The sequence below is a fragment of the Pongo pygmaeus genome, chromosome 9 (assembly GCF_028885625.2).
Source record: "Pongo pygmaeus isolate AG05252 chromosome 9, NHGRI_mPonPyg2-v2.0_pri, whole genome shotgun sequence".
Lineage (NCBI taxonomy): Eukaryota > Metazoa > Chordata > Mammalia > Primates > Hominidae > Pongo > Pongo pygmaeus.
The window spans coordinates 680,423-703,018 of NC_072382.2; the positions used below are offsets into that span (position 1 = coordinate 680,423).

Sequence of the window (22,596 nt, forward strand, 5' to 3'; positions counted from 1 at the left end):
ACCCCAGACACAACCCACCGCCTGGGCCACCACCTGGGAACCCAGGTCAGGGTTGTTGCTGGGAGGCCACTGGTGGAGTTAGGCGAAGGGCAGGCTTCTGATGCCAGGGGCTCCCAAGGTGTTGTCCCCGGTGGGTCACAGATGAACTCTGAAACAGTCTCAAGCCTCCAAGCGTGGGCAGATTTGGATGCCTCCCAGAGGAGCAGTCCCAGCCGGACCCTCCCTCCTGCTTTTGAGGGCCTGGGCCTCCTGTTCCCTGTCAAGGCTGCCCTGCCCATGCCCCCTGCCCCCCTCCTGTCCCGTTGTGGCTGAGACCCTGCATGGGATGCCAGCTTCCTGCATGGGGTCATGGTGCCACCTTGTGGGGGCAGCACGACACGCACCAGCCACTGGCCTTGAAGTCGCCACCCCTATTTTTTTTGTTTGAGACGGAATCTCACTCTTGCCCAGGCTGGAATGCACCCAGGCAGTGGTGCGATCTCGGCTCCCTGCAACCTCCGCCTCCCAGTTTCAAGCGATTCTCTTTACCTCAGCCCCCCCAAGTAGCTGGGATTACAGGTGCCTGCCACCACACCCGGCTAATTTTTTGTATTTTAGTAGAGACAGTGTTTCACCATGTTGGCCAGGCTAGTCTTGAACTCCTGACCTCAAGTGATCCACCTGCCTCCGCCTTCCAAAGTGTTGGGATTACAGGCATGAGCCACTGGGCCCGGCCTTTTTTTTTTTTTTTTTTGAGACGGAGTCTTGCTCTGTCACCCAGGCTGCAGTGGCGTGATCTGGGCTCAATGCAACCTCTGTCTCCTGGGTTCAAGAGATTCTCCTGCCTCAGCCTCCTGAGTAGCTGGGATTACAGGCACCCACCACAACATCCGGCTAATTTTTGTATTTTTAGTAGAAACGGGGTTTCACCATGTTGGCCAGGCTGGTCTCAAACTCCTGACCTCAAGTGATGTGCCTGCTTCGGGCTCCCAAAGTGCTGGGACCACTGCATCTGGCTCTCCCCGTTTTTTATTTTATTTATTTTTTTTTGAGACAGTCCCACTGCGTCACCCAGGTTGGAGTGCAATGGTGCAATATCAGCTCACTGCAACCTCTGCCTCCCAGATTCAAGCGATTCTCCTGCCTCAGCCTCCCAAGTAGCTGGGATTACAGGCGCCCACCACCAAGTCTAGCTAATTTTTGTATATTTAGTAGAGACGGGGTTTCACCATTTTGGCCAAGCTGGTCTTGAACTCCTGACCTTGCGATCCACCCACCCTGGCCTCCCAAAGTGTTGGGATTACAGGCGTGAGCCACCGTGCCCGGCCTCTCCCTGTTTTTCAATACAGGGCCTCACTCTGTTGCCCAGGCTGGAGTGCAGTGGTGCAATCTTGGCTCACTGTAGCCTCCACCTCCCAGGCTCAAGTGATCCTCCCACCTGTAGTTGAGACATGGCTAATTTTCTATTTTTTGTAGAGATGGGGTCTCACCACACTGCCTAGGCTGGTCTCAAACTCCTAGGCTCATGCAATCCTCCTGCTGCGGCCTCCTAAAGTGCAGGGATTACAGGCCTGAGCCACTGCACCCGGCCACCTTTATGGACCCTAACCCGAACCTGAAACCCAGTGCAGCAGCACCAGCCCTGCAAATAGTTCGTCAACTGGAGTTTGAATGCAATGGGTTGCACTACGAAGGGCTTGGTGGGGTCAGTGATGGGTGGTCTATGCGGTGGTCCCTCTCTTCCTAGAAACATTACAGGGTGAGTGCCATACTGAGTCCTGGTCAGGCTGCAGGGAGAACAAGGCAAGGGGGCTCCTGGACCCACATCTGTCCGGCCTCCTGGTTGTGGACATGGAAGGCCAGCCTTGGCAGTGATCCAAGGACTGCCCTGGGCCCCACCCAGAGGTCAGCAGGGGACCTCCCCATGGCTCTAGGGCAGCCCCTTCCTCCTCCCCTCCCTGGAAGCCTCTGCCAGGTCTAGGCCCCTGTGCCCCATGCCTTTTTGCAGGTTGCAGGTTAGCCCTTCCTGGCTCCAGGGATGGCAGGCACTGCAAAAGAAGGGTCACTTGAGCCCCCATTTGCTAGGGTCTGGAGCAGCTTCTGGACCTGCCCCCACCCCTCCAAGGGCAGGGACAGCACTGGACTGTAGGATGGAGCTGCAGCTTCTCGCCCTGAACCTAAAACAAGCTACCCTACCTTACACCAGGCATCTGGCCGCCGCCCCTCAGTTCCAGCCTGGACTGGGCATGCCTCGCCCATCCAGGGTGCAGAGGGGACAACCCTGGGGCAGAGCAGCAGGCCAGGGAGGCAGCTGGGCCGCCAGTGCCCTTGATCAAGACCAGTGCAGGGCTCCTGGGGTGGAGAGCTGAGTGGGTAGAGCCCTCCACACACCAACCCCCACTGCTGAGGAGTCCCTCCCACCCTTCAAGGCTTCCCACAGCAGGCCAGGCCTCTGCCTCTGAGCCGGTCAACAGGCTAAGTCCTAAGAGGACATCAAAGGTCTTGTGGCTCCCAATTATTAACAGCATCACTATTTCCAAGGAGACCCAGCAGAATGGGGCTCTGGGGATGTGACTAAGTTTGTGAATGTCGTTTGCAAACATCAAGTTCACCCACTTGCCCCTATGATGCAGTCATCTTAGAACTGTGAAACCATCACCCCAAAATGAAATCTCATACCTATTTGTCTCCATTCCCAGCCTCAAACAATCTACTTTCTGTCTGGCTTACATTTTCTGGATATTTCACAAAAATGGAATCACAGGGCAAAGGCCTTTTGAGACAGGCTTCTCTCACTCACTCAGCATTCTGTCCAGGTCCGCCCACATCATAGAACATAAAAGAACTTCACTCCTAGCCGGGCGTGGCGGTGCGTCCCCGCAGTGGCCGGGCACGGTGGTGTGTCCCTGCAGTCTCGTCTACTGGGGAGGCTGAGGTGGAAGGATCACTTGAGGCCAGTTCAAGGCTGCAAAGAGCAGTAACTGCGCCTGTGAATAGTGGCACTCCAGCCAGGGCAATGGAGCAAGATCCTATTAAAAATAATTTCATTCCTTTTTAATAGCCAAATCCACCATATGAATATGTTGCTCTTATTAATAGATACCAATGATTATTAAATATATTGACAACCCATTGTATGAAAACAACTTATCCATTACCATGAGCAGTTCTGCTGTGAACACCAGGACACCATTTGTATGCAGCTGCATGGTTTTATTCCTCGTGGGTAGATGAACACACACTGGTATATGGGGAAATCCTCACCCACCCTCTGCTGCTCTTCCGGAGGTCCTGTCCTCTTGCTTTCCTCCTCTGCCCCAGCCTGGTGCTGCCCCAAGCCCTGCCCTGACAGAGAGAGAACTGGGCACAGCAGGGAGGCTCTCCAAGCCAGAGGCCTTGCACGCAGCTGAGGAATAACGCAGGGGCCTGCAGGCAGCTCAGGCGGAGACAGGTCTGTGGGGCCCCGTGTCAGAACCCACTTCACATCCCAAAGCCCCACCTGCTTTGATCTGCAATGCTGGGCTCAATGTCAGATCTGGCTGACCAGAGGGGCTCAGTGAGGCTCACCGGCTCTTCATCCACCCTGCTGTGGCCTGAGCACATCCCCCCAAAACCCACCTGCTTAAGTCCTCACCTGCAAGGAGACGGGATTAGGTGGGGCATTTGGGCGGTCATTCAGTCACAGGGCAGGGGCACAGCCTCATGATGGGACCATCACCCTTACAAAAGAGGCTGCATCTGCTGGTGCTTTCATCTTGGGCTTCCAGCCTCCAAAACTGAAACTGATTTCTGTTGTTTATAAGCCACTAGGTTTACAGTATTTTCTTTTTCTTTTTTTTTGAGACAGAGTCTCGCTCTGTCACCCAGACTAGAGAGCAGTGGCGCGATGTCGGCTCACTGCAACCTCCGCCTCCTGGTTCAAGCGATTCTCCTGCCTCAGCCTCCCAAGTAGATGGGATTACAGGCGCCCACCACCACACCCGGCTAATTTTTGTATTTTTAGTAGAGACAGGGTTTCACCGTCTTGGCCAGGCTGGTCTCGAACCCCTGACCTCAGGTGATCCACCTGCCTCAGCCTCCCAAAGTGCTGGGATTACAGGCGTGAGCCACCGTGCCTGGCCAGTTTACAGTATTTTCTCATAGGAGCCCAAATGGACTAGGACATTAAGACATGAGCTCGCCTGTAATCCCAGCACTTTGGGAGGCCGAGGCAGGCAGATCATGAGGTCAAGAGATCGAGACCACCCTGGCCAACATGGTGAAACCCCGTCTCTACTGAAAATACAAAAATTAGCTGGGCGTAGTGGCACGCGCCTGTAGTCCCAGCTACTCGGGAGGCTGAGGCAGGAGAACTGCTTGAATCTGGGAGGCAGAGGCAGAAGTTGCAGTGAGCCGAGATCGCACCACTGCACCCCAGCCTGCCAAGAGAGCGAGACTCCATCTCAAAAAAAAAAAAAAAAAAAAGGAAAAATACAAAAATTAGCTGGGTGTGGTGGTATGCACCTGTAGTCCCAGTTACTCAGGAGGCTGAGGCAGGAGAATCACTTGAACCCAGGAGGCGGAGGTTGCAGTGAGCCGAGATTGTGCCACTGTGTTCCAGCCTGGCAACAGAGTGAGACTCTATCCAAAAAATAAAATAAAAATAAAAAAGTACTTGTTAGCGAGGCGTGGTAGCTCACGCCTGTAATCCCAGCACTTTGGGAGGCTGAGGCAGGTGAATCACCTGAGGTCAGGAGTTCAAGACCAGCCTGGCCAACATGATGAAACCCCATCTCTACTAAAAACACAAAAATTAGGCCGGGCGCAGTGGCTCACGCCTGTAATCCTAACACTTTGGGAGGCCGAAGCAGGAGGATCACTTGAGGTCTGGGGTTCGAGACCAACATGGCCAACATGGTGAAACCCGGTCTCTACTAAAAACACAAAAACTAGCCGGGCATGGTGGCGCACACCTGTAATCTCAGCTACTCCGGAGGCTGAGGCAGGCGAATCGCTTGAACCCGGGAGGCAGGCGTTGCAGTGAGCCAAGATTGTCCCGCTGCATGGAGTTTTGAGAAACTCCATCTCAAAAAATAAATAAATAAAATAAAAAGCACTTGTCCAGAGACGTCCATCACCACACGGGGGTGAAAGGGGACCCGGGACAGAGCAAGGCAATGCGGTCAGCTCTAAGTGGGCATCCTGACTAATCTGCGAGGCACTGGAGGGACACAGCCTTCAGGGTGGGGATGTGGCTACAGCGCTTCCTTCTTCCACTTTTTTCTGAATTCTCCTTATTGAACGGCTTTATTTTATTATTTTTTATTTTTGAGACGGAGTTTCACTTGTTGCCCAGGTTGGAGTGCAATGGCACAATCTTGGCTCACTGCAACCTCCGCCTCCCAGGTTCAAGCAATTCTCATGTCTCAGCCTCCCAAGTAGCTGGGAATACAGGCGCCTGACACCACGCCCAGCTAATTTTTGTATTTTAGTTTCACCATGTTGGCCAGGCTGGTCTCAAACTCCTGACCTCAGATGATCCGCCCACCTTGGCCTCCCAAAGTGCTGGGATTACAGGCGTGAGCCACCGCGCCCAGCCAACTGAACGTTTTTTTGTCTGTTTTTGAGACGGAGTCTCACTCTGTCGCCCAGGCTGGAGCGCAGTGGTGTGATCTCGGCTCACTGCAAGCTCTGCCTCCTGGGTTCACGCCATTCTCCTGCCTCAGCCTCCCAAGTAGCTAGGACTACAGACACCCACCACCACGCCAGGCCAATTTTTTGTATTTTTTTTTTTTTTTAGTAGAGATGGGGTTTCACCGTGTTAGCCAGGATGGTCTCGATCTCGTGATCTGCCCACCTTGGCCTCCCAAAGTGCTGGGATTACAGGCGTGAGCCACCGCACCCAGCCCAACTGAACAGTTTTATAATCAAAAGGGGCCTCCTGGCAGGTCACTGGCACCAGGAACCACCCTGGTGCTTGGGAACAGCTGTGGCTGAGACGGGCAGGTGGGCAGGAGGAAGGCCTTCGATGGCTCAAACTGGGGAACTGTGAGGAAGTAGAGGCCCTAAGCCTCTCCTGGAGCCCTACACTGGGGCCAGTGGGCAGCCCGCTGGAGGGCCACAGCTCAGGCCAGGTGCCCAGCAGGCTGGACCACTGTCTGCTCTTAACAGCCGCTCTACCCGAGGCCACTCTGCAAGGCTGTGGGGGACAGCACTTTCCTCTCATTCAGAATCGCATGGTCTCATATTCACAACTAAACATGCCTCTCAATGCTTAGACAGGACAAGGTACATCGCTGAGGTGCTCACACTTTGAAACCACACGCCAGGAAGATTTCAACAGGAAAGTGCTGCCAGTGCCAGTCAGCCTCGGGGCAGGAGGAGGCTGCTGCTCCCAAAAAATTCCATTCACCTTTGGCCAAAGTTCTGAGCCAGCTCCCACCGGCTGGGCCCTCCCCTCAAGGCCCCCACCAACAGTGAAAGGGGTGGTGGGTGGTGGGTGGTGGACAGGCCACAGCAGGGCAATCCCACACAGAGGACCCTCCAGCCGACTCTGTCTAGTCAACAGCGACCGCACGTGGCAACCAGTCCTCCCTAGAAAACCCAGCCTGGAATTCCCAAGGACCACCTAGCAGCTAGCACAGCTCTCCGGGCACGTGGGGTCTTTTCTCTGCCTCCTACCAGAGAACATGCAGGGGGATGGGGGCTTGGACCCTCCAGGAGAGCCGACACCCGCTCAGAGCTGATTCCAGGAGGCCTCCAACAATCCATTAGGGCCAGACCAGGCTGCCATCCAGGGCCCTTGTCAGGAGGGAAGAGGCGGGGTCCCTGAAGCCTGAGACACCTGGGCTGTCTCAGGGGGTGCATCGACCCAGCAGGTTCATTTCCTGCAGGACAGACGTGTGGTCAAGGCTTGGGCAAAAGCACCAGGTGCAGCTCTGCTGATGTGGCAGGAATGTGCCCACCCTGGTACCCTCACCGGCTGCCACAGAGGAAGAGCAGGTTCTGCACGGCCGGGACAGTGGAGCTGGCATTCTGGCCCGTGACCAGGTGGCGGTCCAGCACGACGTGCACAGCGTCAGGCTCACTTGCTGGGGAGGACCGAGGGCACCAGCCTCAGGCAATGCTCACCCCACCCACTGAGAGCCCGGAACTCCAGGCGGGCTCCCAGGGTCAGCAGTGGGTCAGCCTGTCTGGGTCTGAGTCAGTGCCATGGGGGTCTATGGAACCCAGGGCCCAGGAGGCTTCTCCCCCAAGCTGCAGCAGGCAAGCCCCCCACCCCATCTTCTGTAAGTGCAGGGGGCACCCTCAAGGCTCACCACTGAAGCAGGCGCCTGAATCCTTCACGAAGTCCTCCACCACGAGCGGCAGGCGGGCGAAGCCGGGGGCCCTGACGAGCTCACACACAGAGGGCTGCGGGAGCGGGGTGGGGGCTCCTGAGCCAGGCCTAGGCCCTGCAGCCCACCCCAGGGGTCAGGAAGGTCAAATCAGGGCAGGGAGCCTCACCCAACCAAGTGGGACCAGGGGTGTCACTGCCCCTAACAGGGACAGCTGCTAAGGCTGGAGGCCAGAGAGATGACAAAGTCTAGCCATCTTCCCATGGGGTGTCCCTGAGAGCGACAAGGCCACTATGGGAGGTGGGGCCAGCTCCCCCAGCACTGGAGCACACAGGTGACTAGAATGAGAAGGGCTTGGTGGGGTGAGTCCCTTGGGCAGAGGGCTGGGGAGGGGCACCCTCTGGGTAGGAGTGAATCTAACCACTCACTCAAGGGGTCACGCCCACTTGTAACCTGAGACTAGGTTGGTGTCACCCCTTGGAGGGCACCACTGAGTACCCATTGAGGAAGGGTCCCCTCAGCAGGGAAAGTGACATCTGAGCTGGGGGCCAGGCCTGTTTAACTTCCAGTGAAACCAGCCTCCGCACAGCAGCCACCTCTCCCTGCCTCAAGGCCTGTGGATCAGCTGCTCCTACGGCCGCCCCCAGTGTCCACAGAGCCCACTTCACAGCCTTTGGGCCTCAGATCGACACAGGCTGTGTCTCCGAGGGCACCCTGGCTGGGCTCTCAGCCCCTCCTGACTGCACACGCAGGTCTGATGTCCCTCCCTCCCCACGTCCCCTGGTGAGTGGGCCTGGGCTTCCGGGAGACTAGGGGCCAGAGGTTCTGGAGTCTCCGTCCTCATCTCTGGCTGTCATGGAGGAGGACAGAACAGGGAGCACAGGGTGCCTCTGTCCTCCAGGCACTCACCCCTGTCAGGCTGTAGCCGTGGAACACCCAGGATCTGTCCTCGTTGGTGGCACAGCACAGGGCGGCGACACCGTGGCCGACAGCGCAGATGGGCTCTGAAAGCGGCACACGGGGTTGAGGCCCTGGACCCCGCGCCACCCGCACCCTGAAGCCCGTCCCAGATGCCCCTGTTCATGGCTCCCCCAGGCCTGTGCCGCCTGCCTGGCCCCTCCTCCCAGGTTTCCCTGGAAACTGGGCTCAGCACCCGAGGTGTCCTGGCTCAGCCTGCACAGCTGGCATCAGGAATCTGCTCGGGGGAGCTGGTGCTTCAGGACTAGGCTCTGGTTTAGAGCCCAAATCTCAGGTTTTGGCGGCCGAGACACACGCAGAGAGGAGGTCCTGAGGTTCCAGGTCTGTTTACCAAACCCTAGGACACTGCCCAGCAACCCCACTTCATAGCCGGCCAGGCCGCCTGTCACACTGGCAGGTGCTGTGGGAAAGGCCCCTCCCCGGCTAGATAGGACGCCCCTGGGTGGGTGGGAGGTAGCCTGAGGCAGTGCCTGTGCCTTGCAGTGGGGCCACCCTGGCTCCATCCGAAAGGCTGAGTGTGTTCCCATGGCTGAGGTGGCCACAAACAATTGCTGCCTGTCCAGGCCATGCTGGGGACGGCGGCCCCACTCCCACACACAGAGGGTGCTGTGTAGAGCGCTGGCTTGTCCATCCCGGCCAGTGGACACACTCATCACAACCCAACCCTGAGCCGGGGCAGCTGCCAGGTCTCCTCAAACAGCCTTCCTCCCTGCACCCCTGCTGGCCTTGAGCCCCAAGCCCAGCCCTGGATGCCAGGCTTTCCCAGAAGGAACCAGGCCAGTGTCCTGCCTTGCTCAGGAGGGCATGGCCACCCACCCTCGGGAGCCCGCCCAGAGGCCTGCAAGATGGTCACCAGAAAAGGACAAAGTCTGTGTGTGTCGGGGGAGGGGGCGGTCCCTGCCTCCTGCCCACAACCACTGCAGTGGCCACTGACCAGAGACCCAGAAACGCCTACCTGGGGTCTTCCCACCTCTCTTCTGCTGGTGGGAGACCCACTTCTTGTGACGCTGCACATCCAACCCCTCCCCTGGGTCCCAGGGGTCACCTACTGCTCTCAGAGTGGAAGTGCTGCAGGATACGGGCCAGGGAGCCACTGCTGGCCAGGTCGGTCAGGGCCCCAGGACAGCTGGGGATCAGGAGGGCATGGTACCGGGCACCTGGGGAGAGACCACAGACCAGGTAGCAGCTACATGTCAATCAAAGTGAGACTATCTGCAGGACCAGGCCCGAATGCGTGGCCAGGACAGACCCTCCACAGGGACCAGCCAGCCTGGTGATGTCATCTGTCCCTTTTCCTCCACGGGCTACAGCTCCCAAGGGCCCCCCTGACTTTCCTGTCTCCACACACTCACCACCTCTCCTCCCCAGACGGGCTCAGAAACTCTGGGGCCCAGGATGTGGGGCTGGAGGCTGCCCCAGATGGTCACAGGGCTTCAGGGGTAGAGCTAGAGAGCTCACTAAGACCCCAAACCTATCTGGAACCCTTGACCCTCCAAGGTCCCAGGCACCCCACCCCAAGGAGTGGGTCCCGGTCCTACCATCGATGGACTCGAGCTTGGCGGGGCTGGCGTAAGCCTTGAGGCGGAAGTCTTGCACCCAGCGTGCATTGCTCTCGGTCACATCCACAAATTCCATGGCTTTCCCCTGGAGAAGCAGAGTCCAGGGGGCCGAGGGTCAGCACCAGGGGTATCCCTGTCGGCTCAGAGGGAGACTGAAAAAGCCAACAAGGGACCCAACAGCATCCCCCTGAGGCACAGAGGCCCCCGACCACCCAGCCTCCTTCACTAGGTCTCCCAGGGTGGGGGAGCCTGTCCCAGCAACAGCCTCAGTGGTTTATTTCCTAGCCAACCCACCAACCAAAAATTTTTATACATAATAAACAAGAACCTGCAGTGACAAATACATAATGGCATCCTTACTGTGACTTATCTACATCTGATATCCCTGGGTCCCCCACGATCAGAGGGTAGAGAATTCCTCCCACTGGAAACGTGTGCCCCTCACACCAGGGCTGCACCTTGGTCTCCTCCTCACACACGTGCAGAAGCACAGACCCACAGCGAAAAGGTCTCCCTTGGGCCGGGCGCAGAGGCTCACGCCTATAATCCCAGCACTTTGGGAGGCCGAGGCGGGTGGATCACCTGAGGTTGGGGGTTTGAGACCATCCTGGCCAACACGGTGAAAACCCGTCTCTACTAAAAATACAAAATTAGCCAGGCATGGTGGTGCGTGCCTGTAATCCCGGCTACTCAAGAGGCTGAGGCAGGAGGACTGCTTGAACCCGGGAGGCAGAGGTTGTGGTGAGCTGAGATCGCACCACTGCACTCCAGCCTGGGCAACAAGAGCGAAACTCCATCTCAAAAAAAAAAAAAAGGAAAAGAAAAGGTCTCCCTCATCACAGGTGCGGGGGTCAGAGCCCAGGAAATGGGGACTGGGACAGGAGGATGCCACCAGGGTTTGGTTACAGACTCTTTGCCCCTCCACCAACTGCAGGGGCTCCCCACTCCTCCCAGGCAGTGGCGGCAGTCTCCTGACCTTGCCCCCGGAGAGGTGGAGACAGACCCCAAGTGTCCAGTGGGGAAGGAGAGGCTGGACTTACCCCAGGGGTGGCCACCTGCAGGTTGAAGGCAGTGCTGGCCATCGTGAAACACTGGAGGAAGGACTGGGCCGACACACCTGCAGAAGGTCCCAGTGAGTGTGGGCTCCACAAGACTAGCCTGCCCCGCCTCAGGGGGCTACCCAGACACCCCCATGGCCTCGACCGACCCCAGAACACGCTGAGGAGCAGCCCTCTCCCCTACACCCAGGGACCACTACTTGAAGCCCTGGGGCAGAGCCAGCCACCCATTCAAGTCCAGGAGAAGGAAGCTGGGAAGGCGCGAGTCAGAGGGGCACAGCCAGGTCTGCCAGAACAGTAGGCCATCCCCGGGCCTGCATCCCCCATGGCGGGCTCTTTCCCCAGCCTGGCACTGTCACCTCCAGCCTCAGCCAGAAGCCGGGACAGGATGCAGCCCACCTCAACTGTCCATGCCACTCCCACACCCCAGCCTCATCCTAGTGCTAACAGAGCCACGAGAGACCTTTCTGAAAGGCAAACCCGGGTGTGAGGGTCACAGAGCTCAGCTCATCCTCTCACTGACCCACCAGGGACTGAGGGCCTCAGGCACCATGGAGAACGCAGAAGTCAGGCACCATGGAGAACGCAGAAGTGTCCTGGCCCCTCCTCACCCCTTCCAGGGAAGCCGCTCAGGGACCCTTTCCTCACAAGGGTTCTGGGATTATACCCCTCCACCCCAGCTTTTCCCAGCCTCCTTCGGCCCCTCAAAAAACTTTTAAAAAAGAAACCCAACACAGCACGCCCAATCCAGAAGGCTCTGGGGGCCGCTGTCCTACCAGGGGAAGGATACAGCCCCGCCCACCCTGCCTGCCGGAGAGCACGTACAAGTTTATTCCAAAGTAGCGTAAGCCGTATCTCTCTACATTTATTTTAACTCTGGGGCCCAATCCCTCAGCTTCATTTTTATCTTTTTTTTTTTTTTTTTTGAGACGGAGTCTCGCTCTGTCGCCAGGCTGGAGTGCAGTAGTGCGATCTCTCGGCTCACCGCAACCTCCACCTCCCGGGTTCAAGCAATTCTCCTGCCTCAGCCTCCCGAGTAGCTGGGACTACACGAGGGTGCCACCACGCCCAGCTAATTTTTGTACTTTTAGTAGAGACGGAGTTTCACCGTTTTAGCCAGAATGGTCTCGATCTCTTGACCTCGTGATCCGCCCACCTCGGCCTCCCAAAGTGGTGGGATTACAGGCGTGAGCCACTGCGCCCGGCCTCTTCATTCTTATATAAGTCAATACATATTCACTGTAAAATGTCCACATACCGAGGAAAAACAAAGCGCCCAGTAGACTGCCGCAAGCTCTGTTCCCCCAGCTGCCCGCCCTTCCAGCCTCCTGAAGTGCTGCCCCCAGCCTGCTGGCGCTAAGTCCCCATGTCCTCAACATGACGGACCTCCTCACCCCTACCTGCTCTGGAAACAAGCCCCAACCCACACCCCCAGGACTGAACCCCACTCGAGGCTCCTCCCACTCTCAGTCTGGGGGCATCACTCAGGACCCCTGGAGCTCAGCACATCGTGACGCCACAACCCCACAGCCCCATCTTCCCGTCCATACTTGAGGAGCTACAGACTTCAATAGGGAGACCTCTGGGTCGCAACCCCGGCCCCCAGCTCTCCGTGGTGTGGTGACCTTGGGCTGGTCACTTTCCTCTCCAAAAGGCTCAGAACAAGGCCAGGCACCCTCGGGCTCCGCTGCTCATCCCCCCCCCCCCCCCCCGCTGCGCTCCGACCCGCGTGAGCCCCAGGCCAGTATTGCCCTGGTGCCCTTGCCCCAGGACGGGGGCCGAGGGGCGCCTTCTCCAGGAGGGGGCTCCGGGTCTCCTCAGAAGCCGGTGGCTCAGAAGGTCAGGGTCCCCGCGGCCGCCCGACCTCAGAGCAGGGTCAACTCCCGGAATGGCCCCTCCCCACACCCGGGCTCCCCTCTCGCAGCGCAGCGGCCTCGGGGACCAGGCCCAGGCACGCGGCTCCCTCCGCTAGAAACGTCGGGCCCGGGCCGCCTCGCCTCGCAGACGAGACTCGGAGGAGCGACGCGGCGCCGGGATCCATCACGACCCCCCGCCCCCGCCCCGAGCTCCATCCCAACCCGCGACCCCGCCCCCGCCCCGAGCTCCATCCTGACATCCACCCGGCTCCGCCCGCCCCCGGCCCCTGCCCGGCGCCCCTAGCGGCCTCGGCTTCCGGCGCCCACCGTGTTCCGAACCTCCCGCCCCGGGCAGGCCCCTCGCGGACGCTCTTCGGACACCGGCCCCCGCCGCCGGGCCTCACCTTCGGCGGCGCCGCTGGCCACGAGCAGACACGCGGGCCTGCTAGGGAGCCGCTCGGACGCCATGGCGCGGGCTCGGCGCTGGGTCTGCGCGTGCGCGGCGTCTGGGCGCTCCCGGGAGGTCGCGGGTCACGTGCCCTGGAGGCCGGGGGCGGAGCGGGGCGGGGCTGGGCGCCTGCGGGTTCGTACCCGGTCCGGGTCGGCTGGGCTGCCAGCCCCTCCGCGCGCCCGGGCGGTTCCCGGTCGCGCCTGCTTTGGCCCCGGCGGGTTCGGCATCCGAGCCTGGCAGGGGCCAATAGGGGTCGCGAGGGTCCTCCCCGGCCGGATGCGCAGTCTGAGCGCGCGCGGGGTAGGGCTCCTGGCCTGGGGTGGGGGCGCGGGCATCAGCAGAGCCAGGCGGCGGTGTCGGGGCGCGAAGGTGCCCGTGGTGTTCCGGTGGCCACACCCGAGGAGCAGGGGAGGCCGGGGGGCTTCGGGGTCAGAAGCTCCGGGTGTCCCCGGAGACTAGGGAGGGTGACGGCGGGGTCCAGGAGGCGGGATGGGCTCCGCCGGTCCAAGACGGGGGCGTCGCGGGGAGGCCTGCAGGGTTGTGGGGCGTCGGGCTGAGCTCCTGGGAGGACGGAGTGTCACTTCCTGAGATGGGGACACCTCGGGCGTGCTGGCTTTGGTGAGGAGAATTGAAGCAGTTTTTTTTTGTTTTTTTGTTTTTTTTTTTTTGAGACACGTCCTCTGGAGTGCAGTGGTGTGATCTCGGCTCACTACAGCGTCTGCCTACCGTGTTCAAGCGATCCTCCCACTTCAGCCTCTTGTGCAACCGGGACCCCAGGTGCAGACTCCACCACGCCCAGCTAATTTTTTTGTGTTTTGAGTAGAGACGGGGGTCTCACTGTGTTGTCCAAGCTGGTCTCGAACTCCTGATCTAAAGTGATCTGCCTGCCTTGGCCTCCCAAAGTGCAAGGACTACAGGCGTGAGCCACCGCGCCCGGCCTGAAGCAGTTTTTCCTTAGACTGTAGTTGGAGGGGGTGAGACCACGTGGGGTGGTTGGCAGACAGGCAGGCAGCCTTTGAGGCCAAAAGGGCGCTTGAGACAGAGCTAGCAGGCGAGCGGGCGGCCCAGGTCCCTGGCCCCCTGCTGCCAGTATGAAGGTCCCACCAAGCCTCTGCTCCAACCAGGGAAACCGTCGTGGTTGGGAACAGCCAAAGTGAGGAATTCTGTGCTTTCCACCGTCTCAAAACCGTTGGCCTCCGCCGGGCGCGGTGGCTCACGCCTGTAGTCCCAACACTTTGGGAGGCCCAGGCGGGTGGATCACGAGGTCAGGAGTTCAAGACCAGCCTGGCCAAGATGGTGAAACCCTGTCTCTACTAAGAAAAATACAAAAATTAGCGGTGGCAGGCACCTGTAATCCAAGCTATTTGGGAGGCTGAGGCAGGAGAATCACGTGAACCCAGGGAGGGCAGAGGTTGCAATGAGCTGAGCCAAGATCGCGCCACTGCACTGCAGCCTGGGCGACAGAGTGAGACTCCTTCTCAAAAAAAAAAAAAAAAAAAAAAAAGTTATTGGCCTCTGGTTCCCCCTGGCCCAGCCTGGAGAAGGGTCCCTGACCCCTGTCAGACAGGCAGTGCACCCTGCCTCACCTGACGCAGAGCCCTCCCACCACAGGGGAAGTGGGAGCTGGGAGCTCCTGGCACAGGCAAGGCCGAGAGTTGGGCTGGGGGGCAGAGACAGAGCTCAGTGAGTGTCCAGTGTTAGGTGGGTGGGGGTGTTAGTGGGTGGAGGTGTCTGAAGCCTCGCAGGCCTGCTGTCATACCACAGGCTGGGCCTAGCCACTTGGAGAGCTTTCTGGATCTGCACAGGATCTTTTCCCCCACAGGCACGCACTGTGGGCCTCAAACCCAGAAGCAAGAGGGGCAGGTAGGAGCAGGTCTACCTGCTCACCCAGCTCCACCTGCACTGGCCCCAAGGTGTCCCTGATGGAGCTGAGCTGAACCAGCCACAGGTGCAGGGCTGAGTCTGCAGCAGCCCCCTCCCCATTCCTCTTCCCCTCCCCCAAGTTAGAACAGCACTATGGAGGAGGAAGCTGGAAGCCAGGCTTGGCCCTCACACTGGCGGCAAGTCTAATGCGTGTGTGTGCACCTGTGTCCACAGGTGGTGTGCCCCCTAGTGTACCCTTGGGTCCCCACCGGAGTCCAGGGTGTCATGTCTGTGTGTGGGCATCGCTGGGTCCCAGTACAGCCAATCCTGGGAAAGTGCACGTCCCTCATGGCATTCGGAGTCCAGGGTGGCCAACCAGGGCTCCACCAGCAAGCCATGGCATCAGCCCAAGGGCAGCAGCCAGCCAGGAGGCAGGAACCGCACCCGAGGTTCCCGGGCTTCCCGAGTCTCCTGTGGGCAAGATCACCCTTGTACCCTCACTGCTGAGCCCTGGAGTGTGGGTGCCCCCAGGTGGTCTGTTGCTGCTCCGCTACTCCGCAACAGCCCCCAACTCTGTGTGCCCACCCAGGGTGCCGCCATCTCCTCCCCTCCAAGAGGCCAGCCTCTGCTCCCCACCTCTCTACCCCTGGCTGGTGGGAAAGGGTGCTCCTCAGGCCCTGTTTAGGGCTGACATTGGGCCAGGTGACAGGACACCTGGGAATGATTGGGCAGCTATGGGGGAGCCATGGGCAGAGCACCTGAGGTCTGCAGTCAGCAGCCCAGTCCGGGTGATGCCTCCTGGGAAGGGGCCCAGGCTTGGGGGTAATGGTGTCACTGATGTGGGTCCCTGGCCCCACTGTGGGGTGTCCAGGGTTGTGCCTACTGGACCGCCCGCCTCACCATCCCACCCTGCTGAGCCTCCTCCCTCAGCCATTGTCCAGCTTCGTGTCTGAAGTCCTGGCGTGGGGCTCACCGCCTGCCCCTTGACCGTGGTGTTCGGATGCATCTCACAGTGAGTGCCCCAGCAGGGCAAGTTTGGGGGCTGAGCATCAGGGGCTCTGCCAGAGCAGGTGGCAATTCCCTGGAATCTGGGGTCTTGCCTTTGTTTGGAGACCGAGAGACTCACATTGTGGGAGGGTCACAGGACATGTCATCGGCAGTGAAAAGTTTTGTTCCGTTTCCTGCCTCCAGAACTTGGACGTGCTGGAATCCAAGGATGGGTGGGAGAGGGGCCGTTTCTGGAGATGTCTGCCCTCCGGAGCTGGCCCATGCCGCAGGATCTCCCGTCACCCCTGCTGCCTTGGTTGGCGAATTCGGGGCATGCTGAGCCTTTCCCCTGCGGCCTTTGCACTTCCTACTCTTCCCTCTGCTTATCAGACTCCCAGCCATCCCTCGAAGTCCATGGGCCTCAGAGACTCACAGACTCAGATGTACAGGTGTCCGTCAGTATCCATGCGGGATTGATTCCAGGACCCCTGCAGATGCTCAAGTCCCTGATATAAAATAGTGTAGTGTTTGGCCAGGCATGGTGGCTCACGCCTGTAATCCCAGCACTTTGGGAGGCCAAGGCGGGTGGATCTCCTGAGGTCAGGAGTTTGAGACCAGCCTGGCCAACATGGTGAAACCCCATCTCTACTAAAAATACAAAAATTAGCTGGGCGTGGTGGCGGGAACCTGTAATCCCAGCTACTCAGTAGGCTGAGGGAGGTGAATTACTTGAACCCAGGAAGCGGAGGTTGCAGTAAGCCAAGATTGCGCCACTGCACTCCAGCCTGGGCGACAGAGCAAGACTCAGTCTCCAAAAAAAAAAAAAAAGGCGGGGGGCCAGGTGCAGTGGCTCACACCTGTAATCCCAACAGTCTGGGAGGCCGAGGCGGGAGGATCACGAGGTCAGGAGTTCGAAACCAGCCTGGCCAACATGGTGAAACCCCATCTCTACTAAAAATACAAAAAATTAGCTGGGCATGGTGGCATGCCTGTAATCCCAGCTACTTGGGAGGCTAAGGCAAGAGAATCGCTTGAACCCAGGAGGTGGAGGTTGCAGTGAGCAGATATCACGCCATTGCACTCTAGCCTGGGCAACAGAGCAAGACTCCATCTCAAAAAAAAAAAAAAAAGTGTAGTGCTTGCATATAACCTACACGTGTCCTCCTGTGTACTTTAACTCATTTCTAGATTACTTATAATACTTAATACAATGCAACTGCTGTGCAGAGAGTTGCTGTATTGTGTTGTTTAGGAAATAACAAGAAAAAAAAAAAAAAAAACCACCCATGTTTGTTTTTTCAAATATTTAACATACCTTGCTTGGTTGAATCCACAGATTCAGAACCCATAGATCCTGAGGGCTGACTCTACCCCCTTCCTGAGAACATCCCCCACAGATGGCTGCCCTGGGTGCCCTCTGTTAGCTCAGCCTGACTACCAGGTGGGCCTCAGGTTGGGGGCTGGGACCAGCAGACATGGGCTTCTTTCTTGGGAAGGGGCGTGTTGGGCAGTCCTCGACGGGGCCCAGACAGGGCCCTTTCCCAGCGGGGGCTCAGCCGGGTTCCCCTTTCACCAAGGCTGGGCTGGGTGGAGTCTGGATAGTTAGACCCCAGCACCTGTGAGTCACGCAGACCCAGAAGCAGGAAGCAGACAGTAAGTGACAGCCACTAAGACGCAGGGAGGCTGGGCCAGGGCTGTGGGCTGGGGCACGAGGGTACCTTCACCTGGGCATCAGAAGCACTTGAGAGGACAGGAGCTGCTGGCTCTGATGTCTGCCTCCTCCCCAGGCTGGCATGAACTGGCCAGAGACGTCAGACGTGGTACATGCTGGCCTCTGTGGCCTGGAGGGGCTTGCAACAAGGAGGCAGGCCCTGTCCCAACCTGGCCTAGCCTAGTGCCCAGGACGTGGAGGACAGAGTGCAGCAGCCCCGGGGAGGGGCGGGACAGTTCTCTCCCAAACACACTTCTGGAGCTGCTGCAGTTGGGGGTGACCCTAACCTACCTTGTGCCTGCCTTCCCATGTGCCGGGGCGGGTCCCAGGGGGTGGCCTCTGCACTGGCTGCACCACACACCTCTCTCCTGCCCCGATTGGCTCCTACCTGGGGCACGCAGTTGGGCAACACAGACTCTGCTCTGCCCATCGAGCCTCTAGGGCAAGTGCAAGCTCAGCCTGGGCCTGGAGACAACGGATCGGAGCGTGTCCAGGTGCTCAGGGACTGGTCACTGAAAGGCAGGGAGCCCTCCCTGGGACCAGGGAGACACCCAAGACCCAAGAGTCAGGCCGGGACCTGCAGTGGCCCGGGGTGGGAGTCTGGAGCAGAAAGTGCCCCCATGGGCCTTGCTCACTGTGCCCTGCTTCTGGAGGATTCCGCCTGGGACCCTGCCCATGTCTAGGGGAGGGCCCGGAGGTGATCAGCAGCCTCACCAAGAATGCACTAGAGTGGGAGTCCCGGGAGAGGAGTCACACCCTCTCAGCAGTGGGGGAGGGGATGCTGGAGAGGAAAACAAAGAGAAACCTCCTCCCGGCCCACCCTGTTCTGCACCGGGTGATAAATACCACATGCACCCTAGGAAGCCACGTGTGTCGCTGGCTCCTAACACAAGGATGGGGGACTTGAGGTGCTGGTGCGGGTTCCCAGCAAGGCTCAGAGCTGCGGGTCTCCAGGGAGTTCCCGCAGAGCCTGGGAGGCACAGCCTGCCTCAGACAGTCCCCGGACCCCAGACCTGTGGACACCTCTGTCCCTAGAGATGATGCTACGCGTCGGAGCTTTCCTGTTTTTTCCTGTTTTCCAGATTTCCTTATAAGTGATTTGACTTCACAGCGTGACCTTTTCATACACATTTTATATCCGGTATTTGTTTAGACCTTAGAAGTGTTCTGAGGCCAGACGCGGTGGCTCATGCCTGTGATCCCAGCACTTTGGGTGGCTGAGGTGGACGGATCACCTGAGGTCAGGAGTTTGAGACCATCCTGGCTAACACGGTGAAACCCCGTCCCTACTAAAAATAAAAAAATTAGCTGGGCGTGGGGGTGGGCGCCTGTAGTCTCAGCTACTCTGGAGGCTGAGGCAGGAGAATGGTGTGAAACCGGGAGGCGAGAGCTCACCATCGCACTTCAGCCTGGGCAACAGAGCAAGAGTCCATCTCAAAAAAAAAAAAAAAAAAAGTGTTCTGTAATAAAAGTGAACTGATAAGCTCTGGGCATCCCTGAGAATTTGTTTTCCTTTCAGAAAGGTTCCTACACTACTGAGGTTTGGGGGCACTGTGAAGCAAAAGCCATGCCTCAGAATCCCAGGCGGAGACTCCGACCTCCTCCTGGGAGGGGAGCCAGTAGCTGAGCACCTGCGGGAGATTAAAGAGAGGAATAAGGAGGTGAGTTCATGACAAAGAGCCACAGTTGCAGGCAGTGGGGCCCGGCTCAGAACAGGCTGTGCTGGGAAGCGGGAGCAGGAGCTGGTGCCGCCTTGCGGGCTGGCAGAGGACCATCCACTCCCTGGCGTTGGGGCCGTCCCATCTCATGGGAAAGAAACGTGAGACCCCGGCTCGCTCCACACACAACCTGAGTGCCAGATGGATGAAACGCCTACGCGTGAGTAAATGCCAGGAACATGAGACTCGAACGTGGCAGGATATCCTTCTGCCCACGAGTCTAAAAGCTTACTCGGTAATGGGAGAATGGTTCCAATTTGATAAACTCGGGTTTTTAGAACGTCTGTGCTCCAGAAACACTGGAAGGCAAGTGGCTGCTGACTGGAGGAGATAATTGGATGCTGCAAGCGGCAAAGGGCTTGGGACGCAAAACACCGCAAGAAATCCAACAAATGAAGCATTCCCTCAAAGAAAAAACGCACAGGCCAAGAGCAGTGGCTCATGCCTGTAATCCTAGCACTTTGGGAGGCCGAGGCAGGTGCATCGCCTGAGGACAGGAGTTCGAGAAGAGCCTGGCCAGCATGGTGAAACCCCATCTCTACTAAAAATACAAAAAAAAAAAAAAAAAATCAATTGGCTGTGGTGGCGAGTTCCTGTGGTCCCAGCTACTCGGGAGGCTGAGGCAGGAGAATCGCTTGAACCCAGGAGACAGAGGTTGCAGCGAGCCAAGATCGTGTCACTGCACTCCAGCCTGGGCAACAGAGTGAGACTCCGTCAAAAAAGAAAAAAAAAAAAAATCGCCCAAATTGCACAAAGAGGAAAAATCAAATGGTGAGACCCAAATAGCCAGGAGCCTTCTTTTTTTTTTTTTCTTTCCTTTTTTCCATCTTTGTATCAGCCATAAAAAGGAATGAAGGTTGGGATGGGCACAGTGTCTCATGCCTGTAATCCCAACACTTTGGGAGGCCAAGGTGAGTGGATCACCTGAGGTCAGGAGTTCGAGACCAGCCTGGCCAACATGGTGAAACCCCATCTCTACTAAAAATACAAAACTAGCCGGACGTGGTGGTGTGTGCCTGTAATCCCAGCACTTTGGGAGGCTGAGACAGGAGAATCGCTTGAACCCAGGAAGCAGAGGTTGCAGTGAGCCAAGATTGCGCCACTGCACTCCAGCCTGGGCAACAGAGCGAGACTCCGTCTCAAAAAATAAAAAGGAAGGGAAGTCGAACAGACTACAGCATGGATGGACCCTGAGTGAAATAAGCCAGTCGAAAGGACAGATGTTACATGATACCGTTTATCTGCAATGCTAGATTTGGGAGAGCTATTGAGGCAGAAACTAGGTGGTGGGTGCCAGGGGTTAAGGGGAGGAGACAGGGAGTCCATGTGTAATGGGGACAGAGTCTCTGGAGCGATGACGCATTCTGGAGGTGGACGGTGGTAATGGATACACATGATGCTGCTGAACTGTGCACTTCAAAATGGTTAAGACGGTAGATTTTGTGTTTATACAATAAACCCAGAAAAGATGTCATGCTGTACCACAAACCCAGAATAGGTTTTACAGATTTTCTTGGTGTTTTTGTTGTTGTTTGAGACAGGGTCTGGCTGTGTTGCCCAGGCTGGAGGGCAGTGGCACAGTCATAGCTCACTGCAGCCTCAACCTCCCTGGCTCAGGGAATCCTCCTGCCTCAGCCTCCTGAGTAGCTGGGGCCGCAGGTGCACACCACCATGCCTGGCTAATTTTTATTTATTTATTTATTTATTGAGATGGAGTCTCGGTCTGTCACCCAGGCTGGAGTGCAGTGGTGTGATCTCGGCTCACTGCAACCTCCGCCTCCCGGGTTCAAGCAATTCTCCTCTCTCAGCTTCCTGAGTAGCTGGGATTACAGGCGCCTGCCACCAGGCCCAGCTAATTTTTGTATTTTTGGTAGAGACGGGGTTTCACCATGTTGGTCAGGCTGGTCTCGAACTCCTGACCTCGTGATCCGCCCGCCTTGGCCTCCCAAAGTTCTGGGATTACAGGCATGAGCCACTGCACCTAGCTATATTTTTATTGTACAGACAGAGGTATCACTGTGTTGGCCAGGCTGGTCTCAAACTCCTGAGCTCAAGCCATCTATCCACCTCGGCCTCCCAAAGTGCTGGGATTACAGGTGTGAGCCACCGTGCCCAGCCTACAAGGATTTTCATTCCTGCTTTGTCTAAAGTTGAAAAAGTTTTGGAAAATCTAAGCATCGTTTAATAGAGAATCGCTCAGTAAAATGAGGCAGCATCGTGGGTGGAATATCAGCACCAAAGCGCCAAGCCTTGTGGTTAAAGATGGCAGACCATCTTCAGTCTTCTCAGCCCCTTTCAAGTGCCCTACTATATCAGAAAGGGTTGGCTGGTTGCTTTTAAAGCACGAGCTGCAGAATGGAGAGAATGGGCGACTGGAAGGCAGGCCGAGGGTGGTGAGGGGCCCTGCTGGCCAGTCAGAGAGGTAGCGTGGCACCCATGGGGCCGGTGAGCTGGGAGCTGGAGGTGTGAGCAGCGTCTGCACAGAGCCGTCTCCTCTGTACACTGGGCTCCGATCAGCGGGCTCAAGGGGTAGGCTGCCTCCTTGACTTCTAGGAGGCAGCAGCATGAGTGGGAGTCGAGGGTGGCTGTCGCAGGGCGGCCTGGGTGGGAGCAACAGGGTCTGTTTTAGCTGGTTCTACCCCATGGGCCCTCCGTATCTGTCTGGGCCTGGGTGTGGGTGCATGGACGAGGACTGCTGCTCTGGGGAGGGAGTGTGCCAGGTGCCAGAAGGGCAGGAGGAAGACATGGCTGTCCCCCCACACCAGCTGGAAGAAGGCTTGGGGGAGGAGGTGGTCAGGGAGCTCTTGTCTGCTGGCCTCAGCCATCCGTTGGGTGAGACCCAAGGCCAGGACGACAGAGCTCAAAGGAGCCCTTCCCAGGCACCGCAGGCCTTGCTGCCTGTTGGCCCGCATGCTGCAGCCTCACCTGTCGCCAGGCCCACCGGCAGGCCCGCCAGTTGGACACCTGGTCAGAGTGGGCTGGGGTCCATGGACGAGAGGTGTTGAGGGAAGCCTCTTCTGCACTCAGGATGTGGGGCTCGCTGCAGTGGGGGCTGCGGAAGGGCCCCTGCCTGGCTGGAGAGCTCAGCCTGAGAAGCAGGGCTTGCCCTCCCTGCACCCC

The 22,596-nt window shown here is 58.1% G+C and overlaps 2 protein-coding genes across 4 annotated transcripts; one reads left to right on the forward strand and one right to left on the reverse strand.

Moving 5' to 3' along the window:
* Positions 1 to 3,171: 3,171 nt before the first annotated feature.
* On the reverse strand, positions 3,172 to 13,300 carry GATD1 (glutamine amidotransferase class 1 domain containing 1). 3 transcript variants are annotated; one of them, XM_054438982.2, is made up of 8 exons: positions 13,151 to 13,300; positions 10,873 to 10,949; positions 9,812 to 9,917; positions 9,323 to 9,430; positions 8,205 to 8,299; positions 7,278 to 7,371; positions 6,938 to 7,049; positions 3,172 to 6,845 (listed from the first exon to the last, which is right to left on the reverse strand). In XM_054438982.2, exons 1-8 carry the CDS (start codon positions 13,212 to 13,214, stop codon positions 6,839 to 6,841), a joined length of 663 nt encoding a protein of 220 aa, XP_054294957.1. In that variant the 5' UTR covers positions 13,215 to 13,300; the 3' UTR covers positions 3,172 to 6,838. The 3 variants fall into 3 exon arrangements, with proteins under 3 accessions (XP_054294957.1, XP_054294960.1, XP_054294959.1); XM_054438985.1 differs by lacking the exon at positions 10,873 to 10,949 and having other exon boundaries at positions 13,151 to 13,239; XM_054438984.2 differs by lacking the exon at positions 3,172 to 6,845 and having other exon boundaries at positions 6,932 to 7,049; positions 7,278 to 7,412.
* A 1,379-nt stretch (positions 13,301 to 14,679) lies between these two features.
* On the forward strand, positions 14,680 to 17,265 carry LOC129007602 (uncharacterized). Its single transcript, XM_063670670.1, is given in 5 exon segments — positions 14,680 to 15,844; positions 15,846 to 16,010; positions 16,013 to 16,223; positions 16,226 to 16,357; positions 16,360 to 17,265. Coding segments are annotated over 5 exon segments (750 nt in total). The 5' UTR covers positions 14,680 to 15,805; the 3' UTR covers positions 16,563 to 17,265.
* The last annotated feature ends 5,331 nt before the right edge of the window (positions 17,266 to 22,596 follow it).

Bases quoted from the DNA above. Each gene is read 5' to 3' on its own strand.
- GATD1 (XM_054438982.2), bottom strand. From the start codon at position 13,214: ATGGCGTCCGAGCGGCTCCCTAGCAGGCCCGCGTGTCTGCTCGTGGCC. The intron at 10,950-13,150 runs GTGAGGCCCGGC...GACCTTCTGCAG, and splicing joins GGCCAGCGGCGCCGCCGAAG to GTGTGTCGGCCCAGTCCTTC. The intron at 8,300-9,322 runs GTAGGTGACCCC...TGCCGCTTTCAG, and splicing joins GCACTTCCACTCTGAGAGCA to AGCCCATCTGCGCTGTCGGC.